Genomic DNA, 25040 nt, shown 5'->3' on the forward strand with positions numbered 1-25040 from the left:
TCCGATTGGATGGATCGATGTAAAGTTGGATTGGAAAGTTTGCTTTGTGGTGGCTTTTATTTCAGCATTGTGGCCAAGAGGACACTGTGATGGTCAGTAACAAAGGGAAGACAAGGAAAGGGACTTTTTGGGTTGTGTCCTCCTTGAACCTCTGCGAGCAAATGATGGAAATCTGAAATAAAAGCAAAAAATGGTAATACTCAGCAGGGTAAGCAGCATCTCGACCTGAGACATGAACTCTGTTTCTCTCTCCATGGGTGCTGCCTGACCTGCTGAGTATTTTCAGCATTTTTTTGTCTTCTCAGAGGCCTTCCTTTACCATCCAAGGCCTTGCAAGCGTCCAACAGCACTCCCTGCACACTTACATGTTTTGCACCAAGCTATTACTTAAACGAAATTTTAAAAATCCAGCCAAAAAGCTTAAATGCAAACTTATCTGAAAGGTGTGTGTGTCCCTTTAAGAAGTGCTGACAGCATCTTTGTCAGTTTGCTGAATGTTCACTTTTCAAAGTGACCTTAGGACCCAGCTCTAAGGTTAAAGTTTGCAGACGTGGCGTCAAGTTGATGTGACGTCACTCTCTGCCTATTTGCATCTCTGACCCTGCGCTGCTATTGGCAGCACAAAGGCCCTCATCATAAGGGCATCCACCTGACTGCTGCATGCAAACCACCAAGGTAGTATCATAGTGCTCATCTCCAGATCACTTACTCCACCAGTTTTTTCTCCACATTTGAGCTGTCACCCTCTACCATCCCTTCCAACTTAGCTTATTGTCTACTACCTTTCCACATACCCCTATAATCCTTACTCAGTCAATATCAATAACTTCAACATACATCTTAATTCTCTCTACAAGCTCTCCTTTGAATTCGCTGCACTCCTGTCCTCATTAGCCACTCTCTCCCCCAAATCCTCTGCCAGCCCTTGATCTCATCATTATGTAACACCTGTTACTCCCAAGACCATCTCTGATTGCTACCTTATTTTTCTTACAATTTGCATCTTCCTGCCTGCCTTCAACTTTTTCGCTGAAACCAACCTCGTTATTGAAGAAGGGCAGGGGACTTCTCCCCAGTGTCCTGGCTAATATTTATCCCTCAACCAACTTCACATGGTCAATGTCACATTGGCCTGGAATTTACAATCCACCTTTGAAACTGATTGCAACTTTGGGATTTGGCGCAGGAGTATGCGGAAATCCTGAAGTTGCGGTCTGTCGTTTACTGATCCTCCAAAGGATGCACGGCCCACAGTTCTGGCAATCAGTGAAATCTCTCAAATCGGGGAAACTGATGAAAACTTTGGAGTAATTACGCTGTTAAATTCCCCATCAAAAATTAGACCTAAGGGATTAGATTTAACTGGGTTTTAACAGCGTATTGACTGCTAAACAAAGGTTATGGGCCTGAAAAATTCATTTTAATTTTTTGCAGTGTCAAATTTATACATTTTGATAAAAATTGAGGCCTAGAAATTCCCTACCTTAGCGCTACCAGTTTACGCTGCTATCCTACCGGAATATTGGCGACCGCTACTCTAATGCTCTTCCCTGGCGCAGGACTCGGCCTACTTGATAGGAAAGGAGTCACCATCAGTAAATCAGGTTTCAGCAGATACAGGATGCAAATCGATTTACCCAGGATGAGATTCTGGATATAAATACTTTTGTTCACAAGGAACTGGACATTTAGTAGGATAATCCGTTGTGCACCAAAAGTGAGAGACTCACTAAGGGCACCAATGGGGGTTAGGTGTAAATGGTAGGGAAGTGAAAAGCAGGTTGGAAAAAAGATCAGTGAAGTTTATGTTGAATATGGAATACATAGTAATGTAGCATGTTTTGGACAGAAAACCACTGGCCCATTTGGCTTACCATTCCAAACCTTGTATGACCTCATGACCACTTATCTGTGTTGAACTTTCTTTCATTGACCTAGGCTATCCAGATTTCTTTGGATTATCGCACATATTTCAGCAGCATTGGCCACTGCAATTTGGTCTCATCTGCAAACTTAGACATGTTTGACGATATTCTGTTCAAAAATAAGCAACAGTATTCCAACACAAGCCCTTGTGAAACTCTGCTGCCAACCACTGCTACCTCCCCACTTTTTTTTGTCTACCTTTCAACCACACATTATTCCAGGCTAATACATTCCATCTATTCAATAGGCATGCATCTTGTAAATAAGATGGGATAGTATCAACTACCTTTCTGAAATCCAGGTAGGTAACCTGCAATGCCTCATCTCATCCAACAGATCTGTAACCACCTCACAGAAAATACAGCAAATTAGTGAACACAACTTAGACCCTTTGAATAAGTGCTGGTTCTCCATAATCAGTCATTGTCCATGTGCTATCCCTCATCAAAGTCTCTAACTTTCTCCAAGCAAGCCTCATAATGTTTATAATTTGATGGTTCATCCCTTACTCTTTACTTTCTAACCCATTGGGATATTAACCAATTCCAATGTGCTTTAAAAAATATCGTTGAGTGGTAAGCCTCAAACCTGATGGGGCCGAAATTGCTCTCTCCCCGAGGCCTGTTGCCACTGCAAATCGGCGGCCATGTTGCGGAGTGGAGTGGCCGTGACTTTTCGTGAAATGGGCGCTGATAGCCCAATTGCCCTCCTAAGTTTTCCCGTCAGTGCCCCGATCCCCCCCACCGCTCCGCTGCTGCCAATCCGTGGTAAGCGCTACATCACAGTACGCACCACCAATCTACCCCCCTGCCCCCACCCCCCCCAACAGCGACATTCCCCTCTGAAAATCGGCGGCCCGCCCGGCGATGCCAAAACATTTTTTTTTCATGGTCGTCCAGTGAGGCTGTGACATTTTGCAACGGTGGTGCAGCTTCCCTTAAAGGGGAGAATGCACTGCCGCTGCCACCATTTTTTTTTTGTTGGCCGATAATATGCCACCTGGTTCGACCTGGGTGCCAGGCAGCTGGTCTGGCCAAAACCCTCCCTGGTGGCAAAGTGTGCCGAAGTTTTAAAATCATGGAGGTTCTCCCCTTCACTTAAAAGGGTAGAGCCGTGGTGACAAGGCGCCGTGATGACGTCAGCACGGCGGTCACTCCACACCGCCCTCAACTTCCGTCCCTCAGGTGTTGCCCGTATCCACCCCTCAAATGTTGTCACTGCCCCCATTAAGAGTGACTTCCGGATCCAAGAAAAAAAACAACAAAGAGCCGAATGTCGCTCAAGAGGCGTTTTGAACCGCAGCTGCGGTAAAATCCATCGAAACAGGGTGGGAGCACCCCGTTTCAGGCAGTGGGCAATTTCTACCACAATATGTCTTCCCTTATGTTACTGAACATTTCCAGTCTGTTCTCTTTATTTTTATAATGAGGAGTGCACCAAGAGGGGAACAAAGCAGTTGGCTTTGATACTTTGTAAGACCAAACCCAAATAACATAGCAGCGCTGAAATTGCTCCTCCCGATAAGGCCTCTGGTCACCTGAAAGCAGCGGCGCAGAATGGCCGCTGACTCTCTGCGGAGGGGCCGCCATTTTGTAAACTGCCCTACCTCAGGTTTGGAGCGGTGTCCAGGACCGCTCCGCCCATTTTCCAGTTGCGAAATTGCCCCTCATGAAATCACCCCTTTTCAAAATTGCACCGCGGGAGCGTCCCCACAACAGGTTGGTGCCCCCAACAGCTTTTGCTGTTGGTACACACTCTGTAGTATGGCAGCCCGGCCGGCCTTAAAGGGGAGGGCGCACTGCCAGATTAATTTTTTTTGTCGGCCGAATGCCAAGTCGAGTCGATAATTATGGCCGTGGGTTCGGCCGGGCCGCCAACAGGCATCCTGGTACCCCCTCTTGGGTGCCAGGCCACTGGCCCGGCCGAAACCCTCCCTGGTGGCCCAGTATTTACCATTAAAATGGCTGCAAAGTTCGCAGCGGCTCTCCCCTTTAACTGAAGAGGAGAGACGTTGTGATGCGCCAGCGCGATGATATAATCAGCCTTGGATACTCCGCCCCGCCCCCACTTCCGCCCCACTATTGACGGCCACTCCGCCTCGCCCCCACAATGAGACCACTTCCGTTCCACTCGAAAAAAATCCCCGAAGAGCTGAATTTCGACGCCTAGGCCACCCCAGTGCATGAGGCGGTCAGAACACATCGAAACCGGTAGGTGCACCTCGATTCCAGCGGTGGGCAATTTCAGACTCAGCATATGTGATGGAGGATGTCTAGGCCAGACCCATGTAGGAGGACAAGCCTGGTGTGGCAAAAGAGTTAGGAGAATAACAGTCACATAGGGATAAGGGACAAGAAGGACATGTTAAGTAAAATGGAAAAAGTATGAAATATGGGTGGAAGACAGTAAAAGAGGGCAAAAAAGGAAATGAAAGGGGGCAGCTAGGACTGGAATCCAAGCTAGGGAAATCTCGGGCTTAGAGCAGTTGCCAAATGCATGCACATGCAGACATAAAAAAATAACCTTTATTAAATTTAAGAAACCAATACAGAACCTGCGAGTAGCAATCATGTAGATATAACAATTCAAATATTACTAAAACCAGTTTTAGTCTCCTGTGCAGGCTGTCCTTCAATACAAGTCAGTTTGGTTTTTTGAATCAGCTCAAGTAAGTTTGATTTTACTGAATTCCTGTAGTGATTTGGAGTGTCACCCAATGCTGCTGGGTACATTAGACAGCTGATCAATCAGTTCCTTTCCCTCTCCTCTTATACATTTAGTCCCCAGTCAACATACTGAACAAAACTTTGTGTAGTGCTAATTAGCAAGTTGAATTAGTGTACTTAAAAAAAATATACATCTTTCAATCTCCAAAATGTGTAACGGGATAAGGAAGGCAAAATAATAAAAGGTAACTAAAGTTTTAGAACTGAATAGAAAAATTATCAGAATAGGCTGAAAATAATTGCTTAGAAAAAATTACATCAATGTTAAATAGGACAGGGAATAGGAAAGAGAGAAAATGTAGTGATATAATGACCACAGATAAAGCATTTAAACTTTATATAAAAGTTTGTTTACATTTCTAGTTTAGGCTTAATATTACATCAATAAACCTATTACTAGATTGGATTTTTTTCAGTGTTACAATGCAAAGCTGAAAACAGAACACCACATCAATGTCAAAATGTCACAAAGGGATTTGTAACTCAACCTGAATTTAGAGGCAGCTGGAATGAACCTCTGTTCTTAGTATTACCTGTCTGTTTGATTTATAAAAGTTGCATCAGTACCTATCTGAATTGAAATATTTAAAAACAATTATCCTGATGAACATACAAACCTTGATCCCAAGTTCCCAAGGTCTAAAATCATCACTGTTCTCAATCTCTAATGGTTCTAGTAGTGGTTCCCATACAGCAAGCACTTCATTATAGTAATGTACCTAGTGAAAAAGTTTTAATATAGTTAATTTCTTTTTAAACATTTGATTGATTTTGCAATGTCTATATTAATGTCAATACAGTTTTATTTCAAAGTTGATTATTTTGCTTTGATTTCTTCTCTTCTAACACAGGCAGTAAATCACCAGAAGAGGTCTCGGATCACCCAAACTGCTGTTCAATGTTTTTGGCAATTATGGGTGTCCATGATAGTGGCATAAAAATCTACAAACAGATCACAAAAAGATAGAAAGATGTGAGACATGAACATCATCAGAATTGTTCAAAATCCACAAGATTAAACTAATAATTGTTTGGAGGTGGATGATCCTACTTGGCCACCCAAGGTCCCCACCATGATAGTTCCCCGTGTTCAGCCAATTTGGTTCACTCCACGTAACATTAAGATGTGGCTGAGTAAACTAGATACAGCAAAGGCTATAGCAGCATCTTAATTAAAGTACTGAAGATTTGGGCACCAGAGCTAACCACCTCTCTAGTCAGCTATTCCAGTGCACCCATGACATTGGCATCTACCCGACAACATTGAAACCTGCCTGGGAATGTTGCATCCATCAAAATCTAAATTAACCTAACCCAACCATTACGTCCGTATCAACCTCCTTACAATTATTAACACAATAATAAAAGGAGTAATCAATAATGCCATCAACGAGCACCTATTCCCCAATAACCTACTGATCGTCATTCTACCAAAACCATATGGCTCTAGACTTCATCAAAACCTTTCTCCAGGTACGGATGCAAGAGCTGGATACTGGAGGAGAGGTAGCAGTAGCTTCCCTCAACATCAAGGTAGCATTCAACGGAGTATGGCACCAAGCAAAACTGAAGTCAATGGGGGGGTCAAAGGAAAATATCTCCAGTGGCTGGAGTCATACTTGATATCCATGAAAATGGTTGTGGTTATTGGAGGCCAATCACAACCAAATATCCACCCACTCCACTACCAAGACACTGTGGCTGCTGTATGCACTATCTACAGGAAGTACAGGAGCAACTCAACGGGCTAAAAATTCAGTTGCGTAGTACCTGCTGTTTGTGGTTCAGGGTGCTAAATGGCTTGAAAATGGCGTCCGAGTAGCGCGCATACACTGCTGGTATGGGCCGCGCCGGATGTAATTTTAATGAGGCATGGTGTTTGCACTTGCGCCTTAAGATGCAGATTAGACAGATTGTGACGTCAATCAGCATGCAACATTGATTTGACGCCATTGCTGCCATTTTCGACCTCAAACGCTGGAGTTAACGGCCTCTTTTAACCTCGTACAGCTGAACATGTGTTCAACAGCAAGGACCCCACACAATAGCGCTACTTAAAGGGATCATCACCTACTTATAGGTTAGTTGTTGACTGCTTTCTATTAGCTGGTGCTGAGTTTGTAGAAGTGTTTGCAGTTTTCAGGACTTATTTTTTTAAAGCTGCCTAAAGTCTACAAGGAGTGGTGTGGCACATGCTCAAGAACTTGGTACTGACTAGCATGGGATCAGCTTAGACCAGTTGCTCCCAGACATGGATATAGTTGCTTGTATCCCCCTTGGTTTGCAGTATGATGGGGAGAATGACCAAAGGCGACAGAGCAAGACAGGCTCCAAGAAGTGACAGGAGGTGAGAGAAGGACTTTCAGCAGGAGGCCATATCCACTCAGGGATTCAGGAAGCAATTCTCCTACCTCAACCTCAGCGAGGAACAGTGTATGCAATGTTTCCATTTTACTAAGGATTTGTTCACTGAAATCTACTACCTGCTGCAGGCAGACCTGCAGCTTCAGCCCAGGGAGAGGACGGCACTGCCAATGGCTATTTAGGTAACCGTGCCCGTGAACCTATTCATATCTGGCTCCTTCCAGGCTAGAGGAGGCGACATCTGTAAAATCTCCCAGTTTGAGATCCACTCCTGTATAAGGGAGGTGAATGAAGCTCTGTATGCAAGAAGAGCTGAATACATTTCATTTCCTCTTGCCAAAGAGAAGCAGCCAGAGTGAGTACGCAGCTTCGCCAGGTTAGCAGGCTTCTATGGTGTAGGGTGCCATTTACTGTACACAAGTAGCTTTGCGGGAGATGTACTACAACCGGAAAGGATCTCAATCTCTTAATGTCCAGCTGGTGTGCAACCATACTCAGCACATCATGCAAGCCAATGCTCGGTAACCTGGCAGTAGCCATGAAGCCTTCATTCTGTGGCAGTCAGCTGTATCATCAGCATTTGAGCCACCACAACAAACCAGTGGATGTCTGCTGCTGACAAGGGCTATCCTCTGACTGCCTGGCTCATGACTCTGCTGTGCAACACATGCATACGTGAGCAGCATGCATATAATGAAAGCCATGCTGCCACATGGAATGTGATCGAGCAGAGCATTTGTGCCCTGAAACAAGACTTCTGCTGCCTGAACCGTGATGGAGGAACCCTGAAGTACTTACCAAAGCACATCTCAAGATCTGTCATGATCTGCTGCATGCTCCACAACATTGCCATCGTGAGGGCACAGCCAATGCCACCAGGCATGCGGTGACCAAGAGGAAGAGGGGGAGGAGGAAGTGGAAGGGAGGGAGAAGGCAAACCAGATAGCCAGACTGCCTGGGCTGTCTGTGATCGACTCATCCGATTGCAGCACCAGTGATTGAAATCCCCAGTTTTAAATAAGTATTTGTGGATGTGGGCCTCGCTGTCAAAGCCAGCATTTATTGCACATCCTAAATTATCCTCGAGAAGATGGTGGTGAGCTACCTTCTTGAACCACTGGCAGTCCATTTTGATGATACAAAGATGGGTGGGAAAGCAAATTGTGAGGAGGACACAAAAAATCTGCAATGGGATATAGACAGGTTAGTGGGCAAAAATTTGGCAGATGGAGTATAATGTGGGAAAATGTGAGGTTATCCACTTTGGCAGAAATAATAGAAAAGCAAATTATAATTTAAATGGAGAAAAATTACCAAGTGCTGCAATACAGAGACCTGGAGGTCCTTGTGCATGAAACACAAAAAATTAGTATGCAGGTACAGCAAGTAACCAGGAAGGCAAATGGAATGTTGGCCTTTATTGCAAGGGGACAGAGTATAAAACAGAGAAGTCCTGCTACAACCATACAGGGTATTGGTGAGGCTACACCTGGAGTACTGCGTACAGTTTGGTCTCCGTATTTAAGGAAGGATATACTTGCATTGGAAGCTGCTCAGAGAAGTTTTGCATGGTTGATTCCGGAAATGAGGGGGTTGACTTATGAGGATATGTTGAGTAGGTTGGGCCTAAACACATTGGAGTTCAGAGCAATGAGAGGTGATCTTATTGAAATTTATAAGATTATGGCCCCAAGTTTCCACATGATTTGCTCCTGATTTTTAGGAGCAACTGGTGGAGAACGGAGTATCTTAGAAATTGGAATTCTCCACACTTAAGTTTTTTGCAGTTCTAGTCAGGTAGAACAGTTTCACTTTTGAACAGAATTTTTTTTTCAAAAGGGGGCGTGTCCGGCCACTGACGCCTGATTTGAAAGTTTCCACAGTGAAAACGTACTCCAAACTAACTTAGAATGGAGCAAGTGAAGATTTCTGTCGGCTTAAAAAAACCTTGTCTACACAGTAAAAAAATCAGGCGCAGGTTACAAATTAGGCGTCGGGAACGAGGTGGGGGAGGGGGGGGAAGGGAAGTTATTAAATTCTACAATAAATCCTTAGTTATACTTATACAAATATTATACAAATAAATGCAACCTGAATAAAAATTTATAAGCAAAGAAAAGATTAAATAAACCATGTTCCTACCTGTGTGAAAGTGCTTCAGGCAGGCCTTTCAGGCAGCGGTTTGCCGTCGGGACCGACCGACGGCAGGGTGGGGGGGAGGGAGAAAGCTGCAAGAAGCCTCAGTGCTGATCATGGAAGGGCAATGTGGTTTTATTAAAAAATGTTAAAAATTGAACAGCTACAAATAATTTGAATAGTCTCAAACAAGTGCATGTGTCCCATTTATCAGTCTATCTTTAATTACAGAATGCACTCCCTCACCCTCACACACAGAAATATCAAGAAAATTAAAATGCAAGCCTTTGCAAGGGTTCAATAAACAAATTTTTACTTTTTCTGCAGCACTTTTTAAAATGGCCGAGTGCCAATGTTTACTTCAGACTACGCGTGCGCGAACGCTCCAACGCGCCCCTTCCTACTTACAAAATCGGCGCGAGTGGTAGGCTCCGCCCCCTGTGCGCTGCGCCAAGCAGACATCGAGCTGCAAAGCGCTTGAGAATAGCGCGTTTCTTTCAGGCGCCGTTTTCGGCGCGAAAAACGGGCGCCCAGCTCAGAGGGGCGCCTGTTTTGCCGCGTGTGGAAACTTGGGGCCAATAAGGGGGCTCGACAAGGTGGCTGCAGAGAGGATATTTCCACTCATTGGGGAAACTAAAACTAGGGTACATAGTCTTAGAATAAGGGGCCGCCCATTTAAAACTGAGATGAGGAAAAATTTATTCTCTGAGGGTTGTAAATCTATGGAATTCTCTGCCCCAGAGAGTTGTGGAGACTGGGTCCTTGAATATATTTAAGGCGGAGACAGACAGATTTTTGAGCCATAAGGCAGTAAAGGGTTATGGAGAGCAGGCAGGGTAGTGAAGCTGAGTCCATGATCAGGTCAGCCATGATCTTATTGAATGGCGGAGCAGGCTCAAGGGGCCAAATGGCCTACTCCAAGTTGCCAGATTGGTGTGGGCAGGAGTTGGTGCCAACAGGGGGAAGGACCACTGCGTGGAAGCTGTTCTAACACTGATGGTAGGTATGAAGAACGGAAAAAAGTTAGTGACCATATTTAATTTTTTTTTTTTAAAACAGCGACTTACTTGGATGGGGTCCCCTGAAGGTGTTCCAGTGGTTTTTTTTGTTTGCCATGATTTTTATTTGCAGGTCTTCCACCCTCCCTGGGCCCGACTCCATCCTTGGCGGCACTTGGGTGGCAAGAGTCTCTGCCGCCGTGACTGAGAGCTCCCGCCCGCTGCCGCCTAGATTGACGGTGTAAGCAGTTGTTTGGCCGCCAGGCGGTACTGCCACCTCTTTTAGAGGAATCTCCCAGTCAAAGTACTGCCCGGTCTCTCGGAGGCCGTCGGCGGCACTTGGGCTTTTCCAATTTCGGCCCCATAGCCCCCTAGTTTTAGTTTCCCTTATGAGTGGAAATATCCTCTCTGCATCTACCTTGTCGAGCTCCCTCATTATCTTATATGTTTTGATAAGATCACCTCTCATTCTTCTGAACTCCAATGAGTATAGGCCCAATCTACTCAATCTATCTTCATAAGTCATAAGACCCGTCATCTCCGGAATTAACCTAGTGAACCTTCTCTGAACAGCCTCTAATGCAAGTATATCTTTCCTTAAATACGGAGACCAAAACTGTACGCAGTACTCTAGGTGTGGCCTCACCAATACACTGTACAGTTGTAGCAGGACTTCTCTGCTTTTATACTCTATTCCCCTTGCAATAAAGGCCAACATTTGCCTTCCTGATTACTTGCTGTACCTGCATACTAACTTTTTGTGTTTCGTGCACAAGGACACCCAAGTCCCTCTGTAGTGCAGCATTTTGCAATTTTTCTCCATTTAAATTATAATTTGCTTTTCTATTTTTTCTGCCAAAGTGGATCATCTTACATTTTCCCACATTATACTCCATCTGCCAAATTTTTGCCCACTCACTTAGCCTGTCTTGCAGATTTTGTGTGTCCTCCTCACAAGTTGCTTTTCCACCCATCTTTGTATCATCAGCAAACTTGGCTACATTACACTCAGTTCCTTCATCCAAGTCATTAATATAGACTGTAAATAGTTGAGGTTCCAGCAGCGATCCCTGCGGCACCTCACTAGTTACTGTTTGTCAACCGGAAAATGACCCATTTATCCTGACTCTGTTTTCTGTTAGTTAGCCAATCCTCTGTCCATGCTAATATATTACCGCCAACCCGGTGAACTTTTATCTTGTGCTGTAACCTTTTATGTGCCACCTTATTGAATGCCTTCCGAAAAGCTTGGAGGGGAACTTGCAGGCGGTGATGTTCCCATGCACTTATTGCCCTTGTCCAGGTTTTGGAGGTGCTGCAAAGAAGCCTTGGCAAGTTGCTGCAATGCATCTCGTAGATGGTACACACTGCAGCCACGATGCGCCAATAGCGGGAGGAGTGTATGTTTAAGGTGGTAGATGGGGTGTCAATCAAGCGGGCTGCTTTGACTTGGATGGTGTTGAGCTTCTCGAATGTTGTTGGAGCTGCACTCATCCAGGCAAGTGGAGGGTATTCCATCACACTTCTGACTTGTGCCTTGTAGATGGTGGAAAGACTTTGGGGAGTCAGGAGGGGAGCCACTCAGCACAGAATACACAGCCTGACCTGCTCTTGTAGTCACAACAGTTATGTGCCTCGTCAGTGGTGACACGAAGGATGTTGATGGTAGGAGATTCAGCGATGGTAATGCTTTTGAATGTCAAGGGGTAGTGGTTAGATGCTCTTGTTGAAGATGGTTATTGCCTGGCACTTCTGAGGCATGAATGTTACTTGCCACTTATCAGCCTAAGCCTGAATGTTGTCCAGATCCTGCTGCACGCAAGCATGGACTGCTTCATTATCTGAAGAGTTGCGAATAGAACTGAACACTGTGCAATCATCAGCAAACATTTCCTCTTCTGACCTTATGATGGAGGGAAGGTCATTGATGAATCAGCTGAAAATGGTTGGGCCTAAGACATTGTCCTGAGGAACTCCTGCAGCGATGTCCTGGGTCTGCGATGATTGATCTCCAACCACCACAACTATCTTCCTTGACGCTAGGTATGACTTCAGCCAGTGGGGTTTTCCCCAATTCCAATTGATTTCAATTTTACTAGGCCTCCTTGTTGCCACTCTCGGTCAAATGCTGTCTTGATGTTAAGGGCAGTCACTCTCACCTCACCTCTGGAATTCAGTTCTATTGTCCATGTTTGGACCAAGGTCTGGAGCCAAGTGATCCTGGCAGAACCCAAACTGGGCATCAGTGAACAGGTTGCTAGAAAGTAAGTGTCGCTTGATAGCACTGTCGACGACACCTTACATCACTTTGCTGATGATTGAGTGTAGACTGATGGGGTGGTAATTGGCCGGATTGGATTTGTCCTGCTTTTTCTGGATGGAACATACCTGGCCAGTTTTCCACAATGTCGGATAGATGCCAGTGTTGCAGCTGTGCTGGAACAGCTTGGCTAGATGCATGGCTAATTCTGGAGTGCAAACCTTCTGTACTACAGCTAGGATGTTGTCGGGGCCCATAGCCTTTGCTGTATCCAATGCGCCCAGCTGTTTCTTGATATCACGTGGAGTGAATTGAACTGGCTGAAGACTAGCTTCTGTGGGTACCTCAGGAGGAGGCAGAGATGGATCATTTACTCAGCACTTCTGGCTGAAAAAGGTTGCGAACAGTTCAGCCTTGTCTTTTGCAATCATGTGCTGGGCTCCGCCATCATTGAGGATAGGAACGTTCATGAAGCCTCCTCCTCCCCTTAGTTGTTTAATTGTCCACCACCATTTGATCTGATCTATTGGTTAGCTATGTCTATAGCATGCTTTTTCTGCTGTTTAGCATGTCTGTATTCCTGCGTTGCAGCTTCACCAGGTTGGCACTTCATTTTTAAGTACACCTGGTGCTGTTCCTGGCATGCCCTGGCATGTTTGCAACCATCTTCAGGTCTATAAAAGTGATATTTCACACATCTTTCAGGCAGTGTCCATGGAAGTAACAAAAACTACTGAAGTTGTCAAGTCACAACAGAATTAGCGAAAGCACTTGAGCTGTTGCAGGGCAAATACACTCTCTGCACCTTGGACCTCAATCGCACTCTTGACCATGAACGGCAACGAGTTGATATCGCAGAAACCCCGCTGCATGTGCAGCAAGTGACTGGACAAAAATCCGGAAGTCATGATATTGTAACACAGAAACATAGAAAATAGGTGCAGGAGTAGACCTGCGGCCGTTCGAACCTGCACCACCATTCAATATGAACATGGCTGATCATTCATTTCAGTACCCCATTCCTGCTTTCTCTCCATACCCCTTGATCCTTTTAGCCATAAGTGCCACATCTAACTCCCTTTTGAATATATCTGATGAACTGGCCTCAAGATATTTCAGTGGTAGAGAATTCCACAGGTTCACAATTCTCTGAGCGAAGAAGTTTCTCCTCATCTCGGTCCTAAATGACTTACCCCTTATCCTTAGACTGTGACCCCTGGTTCTGGACTTCCCCAACATCGGGAACATTCTTCCTGCATCTAACCTGTCCAATCCCGTCAGAATTTTATATATTTCTATGCTCTCCTCTCTCATTCTTCTAAATTCCAGTGAATATAAGCCTAGTCGATCCAGTCTTTCTTCTTATGTCAGTCCTGCCATCCCGAGAATCAATCTGGTGAACCTTCGCTGCACTCCCTCAATACCAAGAATGTTCTTCCTCAGATTAGGAGACCAAAACTGTACACAATATTCAAGGTGTGGCCTCACCAAGGCTCTGTACAACTGTAGTAAGACCTCCCTGCTCCTTTACTCAAAATCCTCTCGCTATAAAGGCCAACGTGCCGTTTGCCTTCTTCACCGCCTGCTGTACCTGCATGCCAACTTTCAATGACTGATGTACCATGACACCCAGGTCTCGTTGCACCTCCCCTTTTCCTAATCTGTCGCCATTCAGATAATATTCTGCCTCGCTGTTTTTGCCACCAAAGTGGATAACCTCACATTTATCTACATTATACTGCATCTGCCAGGCATTTGCCCACTCACTTAACCTGTACAAGTCACCCTGCAGCCTCTTAGCATCCTCCTCACAGCTCACACTGCCACTCAGCTTAGTCTCATCTGCAAACTTGGAGATATTACATTCAATTCCTTCGTCCAAATCATTTATGTATATTGCAAATAGCTGAGGGCCCAGCACTGAACCTTGCGGTATCCCACTAGTCACTGCCTGCCATTCTGAAAAGGACCCGTTTATTCCTACTCTTCGCTTCCTGTCTGCCAACCAATTCTCTATCCACGTCAATACATTACCCCCAATACCATGTGCTTTAATTTTGCACACTAATCTCTTGTGTGGGACCTTGTCAAAAGCCTTTTGAAAGTCCAAATACACCACATCCACTGGTTCTCCCTTGTCCACTCTATTAATTACATCCTCAAAAAATTCTAGATTTGTCAAGCATGATTTCCCTTTCATAAATCCATGCTGACTTGGACCAATCCTGTCACTGTTTCCAAATGCGCTGCTATTACGTCTTAAATAACTGATTTCAACATTTTTCCCACTACCGATGTCAGGCTAACCGGTCTATAATTCCCTCTTTTCTCTCTCCCTCCTTTTTTAAAATGTGGGGTTACATTAGCTACCCTCCAATCCATAGGAACTGATCCAGAGTCTATAGAATGTTGGAAAATGACCACCAATGCATCCACTATTTCTAGGGCCACTTCCTGAAGTACTCTGGGATGCAGACTATCAGGCCCTGGGGATTTAATTCAATTCCATCAATTTCCCTAACACAATTTGCTGACTAATAAGGATTTCCTTCAGTTCCTCCTTCGCACTAGGCCCTCAGTCCCCTAGTATTTCTGGAAGGTTATTTGTGTCTTCCTCAGTAAAGACAGAACCAAAGTATTTGTTCAATTGGTCTGCCATTTCTTTGTTCCCCATTATAAATTCACCTGATTCTAACTGCAAGAGACCTACATTTGTCTTCACATACCTATAGAAGCTTTTGCAGTCAGTTTTTATGTTCCCTGCAAACTTACTCATACTCTATTTTCCCCTTCCTAATTAAACCCTTTATCCTCCTCTACTGAATTCCAAATTTCTCCCAGTCCTCAGGTTTGTTGCTTTTTCTGGCCAATTTAAATGGTTCTTCCTTGGATTTAACACTATCCCTAATTTCCCTTGATAGCCACGGTTGAGCCACCTTCCCCGTTTTATTTTTACGCCAGACAGGGATGTACAATTGTTGAAGTTCATCCATGTAATCTTTAAATATCTGCTATTGCCTATCCACCGTCAACACTTTTAGTATCATTTGCCAGTCTATCCTAGCTAATTCACGTATCATATCATCAAAGTTACCTTTCTTTAAGTTCAAGATCCTAGTCTCTGAATTAACTGTGTCACACTCCATCTTAATGAAGAATTCTACCATGTTATGGTGACTCTTCCCCAAGGGGCCTCGCACAACAAGATTGGCAATTAATCCTCTCTCATTACACAAGACCCAGTCGAGGATGGCCTGCTCTCTAGTTGGTTCCTTGACATATTGGTCTAGAAAACCATCCCTTATACACTCCAGGAAATCCTCCTCCACCGTATTGCTACCACTTTGGTTAGCCCAATCTATATGTAGATTAAAGTCACCCATGATAACTGCTGTACCTTTATTGCATGCATCCCTAATTTCCTGTTTGATGCCATCCCCAACCTCACTATCACTGTTTGGTGGTCTGTACACAACTCCCACTAGCGTTTTCTGCCCTTTGGTGTTACGCAGCTCTACCCATACATCATCCAAGCTAATGTCCTTCCTTACTATTGCGTTAATCTCCTCTTTAACCAGCAATGCTACCCCACCTCCTTTCACTTTGTACCCAATAAACCTGTTAATAATCTGTGAGCCACACGCAATGCTCCATTAGTCACCCCAGCATCTCACCCAGAGTGCTTAGTATGATTGGCATGATCAGCGACAGTGTGGGTACTTCAGATATTCGGTTGACCAGTGATGTCATCCTGTGCAGGAGCCTGGCCTCTCGATTCTCAGCGCATGCTAAAAATGTACGGTTCTGCTAGTGATATCACTTGCAATGTCGTCACCCTCACCTGTTCTCGATGAATGATATGCGACTCACTAAACTAACCTTGCAGTTCAAATTATCTAAAATAGTAACTGCTGTGGCTTTTACTCAGCAAATCAGGCAGCATGTATGGAAAAAGAAAGAGTGATGAAAGGTAATTGACTTGAAACGTTACCTTTGTCTCTAGGAGGCTGCCCCTGACAATGACTGGATCAAATTACACATTGCAGAGACTTTGAATTACTTCCCAGCAGTCAGGATCAAATTATACATCCCAGACAAACAGAGGACCATTCAGAACTCTGGTCCAAACCACTTGTGGTGCAAATAAACACAGACTTAATTGTCTGTGAAGTGATTTGAAACAGTCTCAGGTCACGAAAGGTGCTATACAACAAGTTCTTTCTTATTCAGTCCACCTTTAAAAGAAGTTTCATTTATATAGCACATTTCATGTCCTTAGGATGTCGCAAAGGGCCTTACAGGCAACAAATTACTTTTGAAGATTAGTTGCTGATGTTTTGTATACAAAAGTGACAGACAATTTATCCAAGGTGCCACACACAATTGATGCATGATCAATGAATCTGTTTTTTGAAGGTTACGGGGTAAATGTTATTCAGGAATTAAGGGAGTAGAAATTCACCTCCGCCTTAAATGGGGCGGACCTACTGCAATGGTTGCAGAGACCATTGGATCGAAATTCAGCATTTTTGATAGAAAAATGGAGCGGAGTGGTACTGGTTGGCAGGAATCAGCAGTTTGCAGCGGTCTGGGTGCAAAGTGGCTTTTGGATGCAAAATTCACATACTGCTGATTTGCTGCTAACAAGCCAGCTGATCCTTGGCCTTCTTAAAGAGCATTATTTGCAGCTAGGCCCTGAGCAGAGAAGGTGTTTGAGTCAAGGACCTAAGCAAGGAGGGCAACTAGATTTCTCAACCTCCACAATGCGGGCTCTGTGGGGTACAGATTGAGGCCCCCAGCTCACGAGCATTCAATGCTGCTATGAAAAGGGTAAGTTAGAAAGTTTGGAGAACTCCAAAAAATTTTCGGCCAACAAAATGGAGATTCACGCAACATGCCTTTGAAGTCCACTGGTAGTCTTGAACCAGCACAGTGCACCGACACAAAAAACTGTCGGGGGCACCAACAGGCGGCCGGTTGACTTTTAAAAATGAATTTAGCTTCCAGGGTGGAGAGGCTGCGGTTCACGCTTTGATGACGTCTTTAACGATGCATCTGTAGGAGCGGGGCAGAAGTGGGGGGAGTCGGACGGATCTCCACACGGCTGCAAAAATACCCAAGGAGAATTTTGCAATTGCCGGCTATTTGACCACAAATCAGTGGCCGCGCAACTCTGCCGGCTGCCCCTTTCCGGCGGTAACAAGCCTTATCAGGAGGCTGAATTTCAGCCCCAAGATCTTCCCTGCTCTTCTTCGACAAGTACTATGGGACATTTTCTGTCCACTTGAGTGGGTGGGCGGGGCCTCGGTGTAATGTCTTATCCGAAATACAGTGCTGCCAACAGTGCAATATTTCCTTATTCTCATTTTCAATTAATTCTATAACCAGCAATGCATAGTCTCCTTTAAATTAACATGGTGTACTAAACACAGATCTGTTCACTTTAAAATAGATCGAAAAACCATCAAACTGGAATTACAATGATTCATCAGAATTTTACATCACAAAAATTCATTTCAGAAAAAGTAAAAAACTCAAAATTAGTACATACTGGAATAGTACCGATACATGCTTATAAAATAGTAGATTTTTCAAACAAATTCCTACCTCTAAATTAAGGTGGCACTGTAGATTAATGAGTGTGCTCCAATTTTTCACATCTCCTTTAAAAGTTGACTTTGCTAAAAGCATTGGAACTGTTCTGTGTCCAATACCCGCTTCAAGTGTCAGACAAATAAATTCAAAGGTCATTTTTAGGTGTTCCCCTGCTGATACTAATTGTGTTGTCGGACCATCCTTACTTTCATTATTTCTAGTGTCCTCCAAAAACCAGAGTTTTAAATCTTTTACATTCTTCTTATCCCACAGATCAGGCGGAATTTCACTGCCCTTTTCCTGTGGACTATCGACAGCTGGAGCCAAGGCAGATGTAACTGTAATCACCGTGTTAATAATAACAGGTGACACCTAAGAAATAAATACATACAAAAACACAAGTTGTTGAACAATGCATTTTAAAATTATTGTGCAACTTTGAAATGATACACAGACATACAAAGCATTTTCTTACTTTCAGTATCAACGATTTCATTGCCAATTCCAAGCAACTGGGACCAGAAGCTGCTTGCATTCTTCGGAAGAACAAACTGCAAGGCTGTAAGACCTATTTTTTTTAAATTAAAAATTACATTATTGATTCAAACTAGACTATTGTAAATAGTGGTTTCAGTAGTTTAAATTTAGGTTGAGCCAAACAATAGTAATATGCAACTATAGTGGCTTTATACGTTCTAAAACAGGACAGATATCAATGATTCTTAAATTACAATAAATCTGAAATGCATAAACATCCACAACAATTTACACATGTAGAGTTATTTAAAACGTATCACAAATGCAAATTTTACTATTATGAAAACAAAGCAATAGTTTTTATATATATACCGTGGTAACTTTATTTTTTCTCTTTTCTTTTAGGAATGGGCATGCCATAACTTTGAGATCTTTAACAGCTGCAGTCATCTGTTGAACTTCCGGATCATTATTAATATTGGCCTCACACTGTGCTGTCACCACCAGTGATGGGGCATCTGCTCTCGTCAAATCTGCCACTAACACAATTTCTGGATTCTGAATGTGAACACTGAGTTCCATTTTGGACATAGCTTGTGACGGCACTGGAAGTAAAAAAAAAAGGATCTAAGTGCATACACTTTTGAAAACCTAAAGAAATGCAAGTGCCCATATGATTTTCCAAACCTTTTTCTTTTGATGGTGTTACTGTTGGTTTGTTCATCTGAACTGCAGAGCCTTGGTTGTTTGCCTCGACAAAGAAGTCAGCCACTGTGAGTAGAAATTCCATACTTGCACAAACATAGATATCACGTATTACTGCATCTAGAAACATGCCTTCTCTTCCTTGTTTGAAGTTGAAGTCAATCATTGCATTATTTTCATCTCCTAGTTTCATCTCCACCATTCTGAGGGGAAAAATCAAATAGCATTTACTACGCTAATGTAATGTGATATATGAAATGTAAAGGAAAACTAAAACCAGGGATAGTACCTATGTTTTTTCCCGTGGCTAGTTGGGTGTCTGATGCACACAATGCCCATTTGCAATATTTAAGAGTCTCAAATCCAAGCTATTAAAAGATTTACATAAATAGAATTTCCATTTGCCTGAAAAAGAATGTAAATTTTGTCCCACAGAAACAAACATTGACAAGCACCAACAGTTGTAGACTTGTATATAGGGATACTGGTAGAATTTAACCAGCTACAACCTTACCTGGTCTGGTCTATATGTGACTCCAGATTCTCAGCAATGTGGTTGACTCTTAACTGACCTCTGAAATAGCCCAGCAAGCCACTCAGTTGTAACAAACCCATACAAAAAACAATAATAATAAAACTGGATGGACCACCCGGCATCGGCCTTGGCACTGGCTGCAGACACGACAATGGCACACCCAGCCCAGTTGGCCCTGCAAAGTCCTCATGAACATCTGGGAACTTGTGCCAAAATTGGGAGAGCTGCCCACAGACTAATCAAGCAACAGCCCAATAGAAATGATACTATGAGCATGACTGTCAGCCAATGACCCAAACTCCTCCATCACCGTCCCTGGGTATGTCCTGTCCAATCGGTAGGACAAACCCACCAGAGGTGGGAGCACAGAAGTATACGGGAGGGAGGGAGTGGCCCTGGGAGTCAGCAACTTTGACTTCTGACCCCATCAAGTATCATGGTTTCAGGTCAAGCATAGGCAAGGAAACCTCCTGCTGATTACCACCTACCGCCCTCCCTCAGGTGATGAATCAGTACTCCTCTCTGTTGAACATTACTTGGAAGAAGCACTGAGAGTAGCAAGGGCACAGAATGTATTCTGGGTGGGGGACTTCAATGTCCATCACTAAGCGTGGCTCGGTAGCACCACTATTGACCAAGTCCTAAAGAACATAACTGCCAAACTGGGTCTGCGGCAGGTGGTGAGAGAACTAACACGAGGGAAAAACCTACCTCATCAATCTACCTGTCGCAGATACATCTGTCCATCATTGGCAGTCCCTCGAAATTGAGGAAGACTTGCTTCTACTCTAAAAGTGAGTTCTCAGGTGACTGTACAGTCCAATACGGGAATTACAGTTTCTGTCACAGGTGGGACACAGTCGTTGAAGGAAAAGGTGGGTGGGGAACGCTCCTTCAGCTGCCTGCGCTTGTTTTCTGCATGCTTTTGGCGACGAGATTCGAGGTGCTCAGCGCCCTCCCGGATGCTCTTCCTCTATTTAGGGCGGTCTTTGTCCAGGGATTCCCAGGTGTCGGTGGGGATGCCATCTGTCCATGACAGCATCGGTAGCAGTGACCACTGCACAGTCATTGTGGAGTCGAAGTCCCATATTCACACGGAGGACAACCTCCATCATATTGTGTGGCACCACCATCATGCTAAATGGGATTCAGAACAGATATAGCAACTCAAAACTGGGCATCCATGAGGCGCTTTGGGCCATCAGCAGCAGCAGAATTGTAATCCACCACAATCTGTAACCTCACAACCAGGCATATCCCTCACTCTACCATTACCATCAAGCCAGGGGACCAACCCTGGTTCAATAAGGAGTGCAGAAGAACATACCAGGAGCTGCGCTAGCTGTACCTAAAAATAAGGTGCCAACTTGGGGAAGCTGCAACATTGGACTACATACATGTTAAACAGTGGAAGCAGCATGCTATAGACAGAGCTAAGCAATCCACAATCAACGGATCAGATCAAAGCTCTGCAGGTCCTGCCACATCCAGTTGTGAATGGGTGTGGATAATTGAACACTAACGGGAGGAGGAGGCTCCATGAATATCCTCATCCTCAATGATGACGGAGCCCAGCATGCAAAAGACAACTACTTTCAGCCGAGTGGATGATCTATATTGGCCTCCTCCTGAGGTCCCCACCATCACAAAAGCCAGTCTTCAGCCAATTCGATTCACTCCACGAGATATCAAGAAATGGCTGAGTACACTGGATACAGCAAAGGCTATGGGCCCCGACAACATCCCGGCTGTTGTGCTGAAGACTTGTGCTCCAGAACTGGCCGCGCCTCCAGCCAAGTTGTTCCAAAACAGCTACAACACTGGCATCTATCCAACAATGTGGAAAACTGGCCAGGTAAGTCCCATCAAGAAAAAGGACAAATCCAATCCGGCCAATTACCGCTCCAAAAGTCTACTCTCAATCATCAGCAAAGTGATGGAAGTTGTCGTTGACCATGCTTTCAAGCAGCCCTTACCAATAACTTGCTCACCAAAGTTCAGTTTGGGTTCCGCCAGGACCGATTGGCTGCAGATAATATTACAGCCTTGGTCCAAACATGGTGAGGTGAAAGTGACTGCCCTTAGTATCAAGGCAGATTTTGATCCAACTGTGGCATTAAGGAGCCCTAGTAAACCTGATGTTAATGGAAATCGGGGGAAACTCTCCACTGGCTGGAGTCATACCTAGCAAAAAGGAAGATGGTTGTGGTGGTTGGAGGCCAATCATCACCACACCAGGACATCACTGCATGAGTTCCTCATGGCGGTGTCCTAGGCTTATACATCTTCAACTGCTTCATCAATGATGTTCTCTCCATCATAAGGTCAGAAGTGGGGATGTTCGCTGATGACTGCACAGTGTTCAGTGTCATTTGCAACTCCTCAGATAATGAAGCAATCCATGCCCACATGCAGCAAGACCTAGACAACATTCAGGCTTGGGCTGATAAGTGGCAAGTAACATTCATGCCACACAAGTGCCATGCAATGTCTATCTCCAACAAGCGAGAGTCTAACCATTGCCCCTTGACATTCAACAGCATTACCATCGCTGAACCCCCGACCATCAACATCCTGGGTGTCACCATTGAACAGAAACTTAACTGGACCAGCCACATAAATACTGTGGCAACAAGAGCAGTTCAGAGGCTGGGGATTCTGCGATGAGTGTCTCACCTCCTGACTCCTTTCCACCATCTACAAGGCACAAGTCTGGAGTGTGATGGAATACTCTCCATTTGCTTGAATGAGTGCAGCTTCAACAACAATCAAGAAGCTCAACCAAATCCAGGACAAAGCAACCCGCTTGATTGGCACCCCATCCACCACATTAAACATTCACTCCCTCCATCAATGACGCACCATGGCTGCAGTGTGTACCATCTACAAGATGCACTGCAGCAGTCGCCAAGGCTTCTTCGGCAGCACCTCCCAAACCCACGACCTCTGTCAACTAGAAGAACAAGGGCAGCAGGTGCATGGGAACACCATCACCTGCAAGTTCCCCTCCAAGTTACACACTATCCTGACCCTCCTGACTTGGAAGTATATCGCCATTCCTTCATCGTCACTGTGTCAAAATCCTGGAACTCCCTCCGTAACAGCATTGTGGGAATACCTTCACCACACTGACTGCAGCAGTTCAAGAAGGCAATTAGGGATGGGCAATAAATGCTGGCCTTGCCAGCGATGCCCACATTCCATGAACTAATTTAAAAAAAAAGAGCATTAGCAAGCTTCCTGCTGCTTGGCCACCGAGAAGCACTCTATCCTGCAGGTATATTGGTTTGCAGGGTTACCTGAAGCGAAGTGGAAAGAACTCAGACTCCCAGCAACAGCTCTACCCCACCAATACTCATCAAGACGCCATCCTCGTTGGTCATTCAATCAAAAGCATCTTGGGAGTCCTGCAGTTTTACGTGGCTCCCACATCGGTAGAAGGTGGTGGAGTTACTCAACCGTCATTGATGGAGGCCAAGGTGGGGTGGGTTGGTGGGTGGTGTGGGGAAAAAGAATACACAACCAGGTAAACATCAGTCCACTTACTATTTCTCAATGCTCCTGGACAGGACAGCGACCCAGGCTTCCAGTCCCCAATTCCCCAGAAGGCATCTTAGTAATGACAAGGGCAATAATAACCTAAGCTCCCACAGGTCAGCCGTGACGCAGGAAGGCAGCTGCTATGGAGGAGAAGGGGGATGAGGAAGGAAGGAGGTGTAGCAGGGGGCGAATATGTGGCAAAGGAAGGTGGAGCATTTTTCGGGGGTGCTGGAAGACGAGGTCTCTGGCCTCAATACATAGCTCGTGCGCATTAAGCTGCCAGAGGAGGGGCCGATGGAAAACCAAGCTCCACACCTTCACTCCTCTTCCGAAGAGCCAGAGTTAACTGGCACTCCTCAACTGGGCACCGGTGCAGAGATATTACACCAGGCTGAGAGTGCTTCAAAGCCAGGTGAGCTCCCTGGTGTCTGAATCCAGTTTTGGGAAGGGGTGAGATGTGAAAGAGGAGGAAGATGTGCTTGAAGGTGGCCATGGACTGGTGAGTCAGAGGAGTCTGGCTTAACAGCTGCAGGCTTGAATAGGTACCTGCTGATGGAGCATCCAGGGGCATGAAGACTCGGGGCTCCATCAACAGCAACATGGAAAATCGACCAGGTCTGGTCTTTGAGTCTGCAGTGCTGATCAACAACAGCATTTTACAGGCAATGCTGCAGCTGCAGGGACCAATCCAGCATTTGACTGCTGCATTCGGATATCGCAGTCGGTCCCTCGTCAGTGAACGATGATGGAGCAGTCAAGGCACCCATCTTAATGGTGGCTCAGATTTCAGCTCCACAGGCTTTAGCCAACAGACTGATGGTTTTGAAAGGGAGGGGGATAGTACCTGAGGAGAAGGATCATTTACGAGGTCAGTTAGCATGAGGGTCAGGAAGGGAAGTTGGGTGGCCATCATTTTGGTGGGAATGGGGTCAAGGGAGCACAAGGTGGGATTCATGGATTAGTTGAACTAGACGAGGGCATGAAGGAAGATAGGAGAGAAACTAGAGAACGAAGCACAAAATCATAGATTTGTGCCGTCTCTTTGAAAGAGTTGTCCAATTTAGTCGCAAACCCCAGTCTTTTCCCTATAACCCGGCAAATTAGTCCAAGTACATGTCCAAGTGCCTTTTAAAAGTTCCTACGAAATTTGATTCCACCACCCAATCAGGTCGTGCGTTCCAAATCTTACAAACTCGCTATATGAAGAAATGTCTCCTCATTTCCCCTCTAGTTCTTTTGCCAACGTCTGGTTACCCATCCACTTGCCAGAGAAAATAATTTCTCCCTACCTGCTCTATCAAAACCCCTACAAATTTTGAATACCTCCATTAGGTCTCCCCTTAATCTTTTGTGCTTGAAGGATAACAATTCCAGCTTCTCTAATCCCTTCACATAACTGAACTCCTTCCTTCCTCTATATTCTCTCCATGACATTGCCATCCTTCCTTAAGTATGGTGCCCAATACTCCAGCTACACACAATACTCCAGGTGAGGCCTAACCAGAGATTTATAAAGGTTTATCATGACTTCCTTGTTTTTATATCCAATGCCCCTACTTACAAATCCAAGTATTCCATTCGCTTTCTTAACTACCTTATCAACTTGCCCTGCCACCTTCACAGATTTGTGAATATGCACTCCCAGGTCCCTCTGTTCTTGCACCCCCTCAAAATAGAAATTTAGATCATACACCTCTCCATGTTGTTTCTCCCAAAGTGCATCACTTCACAATTATCCACATTAAATTGCATCGGTCATATGTCCATCCATTGCACCA

General features: G+C 44.8%; 1 protein-coding gene across 2 annotated transcripts in view; it reads right to left on the minus strand.

Annotated features, from left to right (window-relative positions):
- Nucleotides 1-25040, minus strand: part of vps13a (vacuolar protein sorting 13 homolog A) — a 645125-nt gene that overhangs the window by 273890 nt on the left and 346195 nt on the right. For both annotated transcript variants that reach the window (XM_070882697.1, XM_070882688.1), the window contains exons 38-42: nt 19170-19390; nt 18855-19087; nt 18481-18573; nt 18018-18377; nt 5270-5371 (exon numbers count right to left, since the gene is read on the minus strand). In XM_070882697.1, the coding sequence (XP_070738798.1) occupies nt 5270-5371; nt 18018-18377; nt 18481-18573; nt 18855-19087; nt 19170-19390 (1009 nt within the window). The remainder of the gene's footprint in view (nt 1-5269; nt 5372-18017; nt 18378-18480; nt 18574-18854; nt 19088-19169; nt 19391-25040) is intronic.

The sequence above is a fragment of the Pristiophorus japonicus genome, chromosome 1 (assembly GCF_044704955.1).
Source record: "Pristiophorus japonicus isolate sPriJap1 chromosome 1, sPriJap1.hap1, whole genome shotgun sequence".
Lineage (NCBI taxonomy): Eukaryota > Metazoa > Chordata > Chondrichthyes > Pristiophoridae > Pristiophorus > Pristiophorus japonicus.